The sequence below is a fragment of the Halyomorpha halys genome, unplaced genomic scaffold (assembly GCF_000696795.3).
Source record: "Halyomorpha halys isolate HHAL.00 unplaced genomic scaffold, Hhal_1.1 Scaffold588.1, whole genome shotgun sequence".
Classification (NCBI taxonomy): domain Eukaryota; kingdom Metazoa; phylum Arthropoda; class Insecta; order Hemiptera; family Pentatomidae; genus Halyomorpha; species Halyomorpha halys.
Window position 1 is genome coordinate 489194 of NW_027110173.1, and position 7874 is coordinate 497067.

Consider the following 7874-nt stretch of genomic DNA (forward strand, 5'->3'; position numbering starts at 1 on the left):
TATAATTATGGAAAATTCTTAAATTATCATTGGTGCATTTGCTCTGTATGCATTCAAAGGCATACCAAATTACATACCAATTAATTTGTTATATCAATGGAGAATAAGAAAAAAAAGTTTCAGATTGTAAAAAATGAACTAAAATGTATAAACAATTACAAAAACCTTAAGATGCCTCAGCCTTTAATATTTAAGCTGGTAAAAATTTTTCAAACTGGTATTACAAAAAAAAATTCATTGAAATCTCTGATCCCATGTTTGTAGCCTCCCCTTGTAATTATTTAATGTATCAATATAGCTTCATCATAAAATACTATTAAAACCATGAATGCTCCTCATTAAATATTATAGCTAAAATGGAACTAAAAAGTTATCATTGTATTTTTATTAAAAAATGGTTCATTAAAATCTAATTAATTGTTAACAGCCAAAATAATTAAATAATAGATAGTTGATCAATATAATACCATAAACCATTACGTTAGCAGCTGAATGAAATAATATTTAACAATAACTGAAAGCTAACCAATTTAGAAACCAGAGCTTTCCTAGAAGGTTTTAATTCTCTGATGTTAAGTCTGAACTTGGAAAGCAGAGAAACTATTATTTACAAATGAATATGTAATTTATTACCCTTGATCAAAAAATTAATAAAATTAATGTAAATAACTAAAAAATAACTATCAGAAATAAATAAGAAATAGCTGAATAGCAGCCCATCTCTGATATGTAAAAATAAGAGATACTCCTGTAGATTAAAAAATGCAAATATATACATTACCGAAGATAGATGACTCCCCACATATAAGTCCTGAACCAAGTCGTAGTTCCAGCATTGGCTTGGTATTTCCTGATCAGAATCGGATGAGGTACTGGAAGGAGGCCAACAAGCGTACCATGTTGGAGGAACTTTAAGATCTCACTTTCATCAGTCAAGCCCCTGAAAATCATAGGTAAAGTAATGTAAACTGTAGAAATATTGTTGTAATAATGATATTAACGAAGAGATCATTATTAAAAATTTAATTGAAATCTCATAACAGCTAAATATTATACACTAAACAGGAACAGGCACATGTAACTTTGTTTTTAATTTCATCATAAAAAATGAACAAAGAATGTTTTGTATTAATATTTCCTTATTTTTTTCGTTTGGCTCTACAGACCTTGTAGAACTTTGACCATTCAAACCAGCCTTCTCCACGCCTGCCTATCTTGGGCAACTGCAAGCAGCCCTTTCACATCTTTGTTGATTCTGTCTATCCATCTCATCTGGTCTTTGACCTCCTATGTGGTCTCTTGCCTACTACCGTTCATTGTTGTGTAGAGGCGTCCTCATGGATTCACACTTCACACCACATTTCCTGCCTGCTTCATATCGTGAGATATTGATTGAACAGTCTCTGCAAGCATTTCACCGTTAGTTTTTCTTGTCCATGTGTTAAGACTGATCTCAGATCGCTCCAGTAATTTTATGGAGGACCTTACATTCAAATGTCTCAATTATGCTTTTAGAGCTCAGGTCTCACAGCCGTATATGAGAGCCGGCTTTATTGTTATTGCTTTCATTGTAGACCCTTATTTTCAGATTTTTAGATTTTTTGTGATTTCAGTATTCTTGGTGAGAGAAGGCTCTGATCGCACTTGTTATATGCTGGTCTATCTCAGTCTGTTGATCATTTACTAATGTTATTGTGGAGGTATTTGAAACTGTTGACTTTCAGAAACAATTTGCCATCCACACAGACCATGTCATTAAGGGATGTTGCCTTACAATTATATATTTTGTTTTATCTTCAGTTACTTGCGAGCTGATTTCCTCTGCTTTTCTTAATAAAATCTTTCCATGTCATCTTGGTTACTTCCTATGACAGCAATGTCGTTTGCGTAAACCAGTACTTTATGTTTCATTCCCACCATTTTCGTGTGATGTTCTTCACTTTTTCTAGGACTAGGTTGAACAGCATTGGTGAGAGTCCATCTCTGTGTCTCAGACCTGTTCTGACTTCTAAGGCTTTAGATACTTCCTTTAGATCCTTTAGATACTTCAGGAATCTGCATTTAGAATCACTCATACACGCTTTTGTCAGTCTTACCAACTTCCCAGGGATTCCCATCTCAGTCTTGATCTTCCAAAGACAGTTTCTGTGAGCAGAATCATAAGCTGATTTGAAATCAACAAATAAGGTGTGCATATCCTGATCTACTTCCCATTGTTTTTCAGGTATCCTTTTCAGGACAAAGATCTGGTCTAGCGTGCTCTTTCCTCTTCTAAACCCTACTTGGTATCCGATTTAGCAATATGTTGGTCATTTTATTATTATTTTTAGGATTGTTAATATTTAATAATGATACATAAATTTTAACATTTTATAATACATAAATAAGCGAAAAGGTGAATAATAATGTTGAGTTGGACATTATACTAATGATTATTCTAATACAAGAATAAATATGTTTATTTCAATTTATAATAGTTCTTAGATATAATTAAACATTATATAATATTTATTCAAAATAAGTAAGAAAAGAAAAATTTCAATTTTTTTTAATTATTAAGGATAATGAAAACAGTTACTTAAAAATTGTAAACAGCTCAATAGTGATCGTTAGGATTTTTGACATATTAACCAACATTATACTGATTCAGTTGGTAAAAGTTTAATTAAAAAATTTTAACTTCAAAATTGAAAATTTTCAAAATATTTTAGTTAAGTATAATGGTTAATTCAAATCAGAAAAAAAAAAAATGCATTTCAATAAGAGAATCATGGTACCCATAAAGATATAATATTAGTGAGATCTAGAAGCCTTAAAATAGAACTTAAAAAAAATTAAAATCAAGCTCATTTTATCTTGTAATTTCAAAAAAAAAAAATACACATTAATATACAATCATAAAATTAAAATGAAATGAAATCCTCAAAATCCCATCCAACTACAGTGACATAAACAAGTACTTTCTTTTCATGAACCGATAAGGAGCGGATCATAATACCTTATTTTCAAAATTCACCTTCCAAACTAAACTAACAACCTTATGCTGCCTATATTTTTTTTGGTTCAGTAATCTTGCATGCCCGGTGTGGACATGGCTCAAGTATACATTATCAACACTTTTTTAATCAATATCTCGATAAGGATAAATAAATTAGGTTAATTTGAATAGCATTACTTTCAGATTGAAATTTCTGACTTCGATTTACATCCTTACAGCTATACAGGTTTCAAAAAAATTGAATTGAATAACTGATCATTAACAGTGGCATAGTATGGTTAATGGCAGATCCTAACAACCATGTTCCTTAGTTTTGATCGAAAACAATTCCGACCCATCAGAAGAGAAGATTACAATTAACTTACTTATCAATGCATATCTTCTCTACTTGTGGAACTAGTACTTGTAGTAACCTCATTATCGTCTGCAATGGAAGTTTGGATTTCCATGAGTTTACCCACTCAGAAGTAGGCACCCATTGCCCAGTGGTTCTTACTTCCTGCAAGTAACAAATACATCATTGGCTTACACAATATAAACTAAAAAAATATTAAATTAACCAATTTCAAAATGATTAAAAGAAAAATATGTTTATAATACACTGTAAGACATTCTGGAACTATAGTCCTAGCAATGTATTAGCCTATTAAATTTATTTAGGAGTGAAAATTTTTAGTAACTTAGTCACAAACATAGCCAGGTCCATTAAGCAACATTTTTCAGATCAAAATACGTTATTTCATCACAATTGCTAAAATTAAATAGTAAAAACTGAAGCCAAAGGTTTAGTGCAGTTTTTCGGAGTAACTTGGTCCAAATAATCTACTGTTATTGGCCCCATTAGGAGATTACCAGTGTGGTTTTATGAGAAGTAGATCTCAATCACAGACCGAATCTTTGCTTTGAGGACACTGCTTGAAGGAATACGAGAATACATCATCTCTTCATTGACTTCAGTGGTTCTAATGACAGGGTCATTATAGAGAGAAATTTTAACAGGAAATGGAAGAAATTAATATCTGTTTTGAATTGATCCATCTTACAGAGCTACTGATCCTATCATGATAGGACTATACAACTGAGGAGTGAGGTGGATGATGATACCAAAAGGGAGTACCCTTCAAAACATTTTCCCACTGCACAATCACAGCTGCTGCTGAAATTGGTCCTCTTGGGCTTTGGGGTATCACAATTCCTCACAGGACTTGGGGGATTTAAAACCAAGCTGCATAGCTTTGTTCTGGAAACATACCCTATATGCCCCACTTGTGGCGTCCAGGAAACTATTGAGCACATGGTCACAACCTGCACTACTTTTGAAGGATTATGGGTAAGGATGATGAGAACCACATTAATTCTTGTCCTCACTGAGGAAATTCTTCCTCAGTTGGTGAGTGAGGAGATCTTCCAGTGGTTCAAGAATTTAATTTAATTATGGAAGATGGGGGTGGGTCCAGCTCACTTCAACCTTGGATGTCAAAATGAAGGAGAGAACCATCGCTAGGAAGACCACCGGAAGATGGAATTAATCCTCTGCCAGGATGTAAGAAGAGATGTATAATTAAGAAGCATTAAATTATGCAAATTGTTTAAATGCAGTAGTGTGTTTTTACACAGTCATGTGTAACATCGCACTACTGCAAACCCCTGTAGCGCCCAAAAAGTAGGGTAGGGTGAAAAATAAATAAAATACCACTGAGGAACTTAGAAAGGGCCTCTCTAGCAAGACCCAGCAGGACAGAAAATAAGTCTGCGAATCTACCAGGTAAAAAAGACCTAACATATGGTTGCCAATCTCCGACAGCCACCACCACGCACTGTTATGTTTGGAAGTGTAAATAGTTTTGTTCATCTAAGCGGTTCCTAGTTTGTGCTCCCAAAAAGCCCAACCCCGAAGTGCAGAAACGAATTACCACAGCACAAAGGTGTTATTTTGGTAAGGCAAAGCACTAAGAAGCCATCTTCTGTCAAGAAAAACACAAAAATCTCTCTGTATAAAACATTAATTTGGCCATTATTAACTTATGCCTCAGAGAAATGGCTCTTATAATATGTGGATGCTGATGGTTTAGTGGACTTCGAGAAAAAAAGTTTAAGAAGAATATTAGGCTCTGTAAAAAATGGTGACCAGAAAAGGCTGAGGCACAATGTATAGTTGTACTAACTCTATTGGGAACCAGATGTGGTACAATATATAAGACTTACTCTCAAGGCTGGAGTGGACTGGATGTGTTCCAAGAATGGATAGTGACTCATCCATTAAGAAATTATTGTTTGGGTATGTGGAAGGAAACAGAAAGAGAGATAGCCATGAGTACCGATGCAGAGAAATTTCTGAAAACTATAGCTTATTTCCAATTCATGTGGCCATCCATACAATGTGGCAAAGACCCATAACAGGTTGTAGTCCCTGAGGTGATGATGGCTGGCTCCCCTAGATTCTGGCCATGCTTCTGCCAAAGTACTTGTGGATATGTCCATTTTTTGTAAAGAACCTATTTTTTAGATGTTGCTAGTTGTCTTTTAATGAAATAGCTTTAGATTAGCATACAGGATTTTTAATGGAAGTCACGAACAAGATTTTACCTGAGTAGGTGTTTTTGGCTGCTGTATTTGCGGCTGTTGTTGCTGAGGGCTAGGTGGTTTGGTTTCTGTCCCATTGAGGGATACTGCACCAGCCAAATCAGCTAAGTCTTCTGATGTACTACTCGAGGTCATGTGAGCAGATTCCTTTCCAGTCATTTTTTCAATACCTAAAATGAGACAGATATATGAAAATTAAAAAAAAATCTGATAAATAAAGATACAAATACACAATTGTTTAAACACTGAATTCAATACAATTGTTATACAATAGTAAGTACATCGATCCTATCTGTTTCATGTTGATTAATCAACTATGAAGTTTTGATAAAAACCAAAACTACATGATAGATTACTATTTTCATGTTATACATTAAATAGCTGACCGTAATATTACCAGAGGAGAAGATGGTCAGAAATAAAAGTGACAAATAAGACAAAATTTCCTGTTTTGTTATTCCTTTTTCCATAAAAATTGTTTTGTTTTTTTCTTTTTTGTTATTTTTATGGGCTATTTGAAATTATTTTTATTCTACCATAAAGTGATTTTAATTTTATTCTATTTACAATATTTGGACCATGACCATTTAAATTCTTTGTATTAGTCTTGTAATATATTATTTTCCCTATAATTTGGTTATATATAAATTTCTACTAGAATTTTTCGATTTTTAATAATTTTGTCCAAAGTCTAATATTTCTGTTTTTTCAAAATTGAATATATGTCGTCTAGTATTACTATTGTTTTTTTACAATTTAATATACGTTCGTTTACCCTGGTTTTTAGTGTTTTGGAAGTTCTGCCAATGTAAATTGTTTCACAATTTAGACAGTCTGATCTGTAAACTGAATTCTGTTTGTCTATTAATTTCATGAGTCTTGTATTTAAACCTTGATTTTACCTTTCACGTTAGTAGCATGACTTAGAGGTTTACTTTGATTACATAATCCAAATTTTACCTTTCACGTTAGTAGCATGACTTAGAAGTTTACTTTGATTATATATTCCAAATTTGAAATTTTTCTTAATGCTATCCATAAATTTGGGTACATTCATTAATTCATTTTAAAAAATCTTTTTTGTTCATATATTATGTTTAGTTTATTATTACTATTTTTACTACTAATAGTTTAGTTAACTATCTTTCAAATAATCTCCTATGAATTTTGTAGTAGTTAGGTTACTTTTTATTACTTATTATTGTTATATATTTATATGATTGTTTTATGTATTTGGTATCAACTATTTTACTACTGCTATATTATTACCTAAAAGTGTGTAACTATTTAGTTAATTATACCATGCTTTATTAACAATATTTTAAGGGTAAACATTTTTTAATAAAATTTTGTATATATATTTTTTTTTTTGTGTACTTTAACCTGTAATTTCAATAGCTAAAATATCAAATTAAATGTTTTACTATATTTAAATTAACATAATTTATGAAGAATTGAATTATTTTCTTATATCATGAATCATTTATTTCTAACTTATAATTTAGCCAATTTCAAATAATAATCACTACTCAATGAAGTATATTTTAGTTAACATGTAATAAGAAATAGTAGAAACAAAATATGATTTACCTGGCGTGTCGGGTAAAGTAGCTTTTAAAGTTCCAGGTTGAGCAGGAAGAGCAGGTCGACTTCCTTCCATACTAGGACTTTCAGGAGAAGTGGGACTGGCAACTGGAATATGCTGCTTCCTCCCACTACGCCTTGAGAGTGATTTAGCAATGGTTCCATAATCTGATGGCAGGTTCGCTAAACTGTGAAACACTTGCCTCTTCCTAATGATAGTGTAGACAAGATTTGAATTTCCTAAAAATATTAAAGATTAATAATTTAAATTAATCCATATATATATGCATCAGATTTAACTAAGAGTATCTAATCTGAGTTTTGAAGGGAAAAAAAACAATAGTTTTACATTAAATTTCCTTCAGCTATAAAACTTACCATCAAATTGATATTGAATAATATTGTTAAATATCTCCAATAAAAAGAAGACAAGGTGATGATTTGAAGGAGATGAAAATAAAAACCAAGGAGTACTAAATGCTTCGAGGAGGTGAAGCAACTTAGTACTTGCTACCATCGATAAAGTTTTCAAATAAGGAGACACTGAAAAATAAAAGATTAAATTTACAACAATAATTTTAATAGAAGCTTAAGCTAGAGTAGAATTAAACTTTTTGTGGATTTAATTAAAATAAAAACAAAAATTTGATTAACTAGCCTGAGCCTAATGTTATAATTTACGAAAGGAAAAAAAAAAACCTACACAAAT

General features: G+C 31.8%; 1 protein-coding gene across 3 annotated transcripts in view; it reads right to left on the reverse strand.

Annotated features, from left to right (window-relative positions):
• The window catches only part of LOC106684538 (protein HID1), a 27448-nt gene that overhangs the window by 1680 nt on the left and 17894 nt on the right, over positions 1-7874 (reverse strand). For all 3 annotated transcript variants that reach the window (XM_067048343.1, XM_014426671.3, XM_014426670.3), the window contains exons 11-15: positions 7544-7708; positions 7172-7405; positions 5585-5751; positions 3364-3497; positions 782-940 (exon numbers count right to left, since the gene is read on the reverse strand). In XM_067048343.1, coding sequence (XP_066904444.1) covers positions 782-940; positions 3364-3497; positions 5585-5751; positions 7172-7405; positions 7544-7708 — 859 coding nt within the window. The remainder of the gene's footprint in view (positions 1-781; positions 941-3363; positions 3498-5584; positions 5752-7171; positions 7406-7543; positions 7709-7874) is intronic.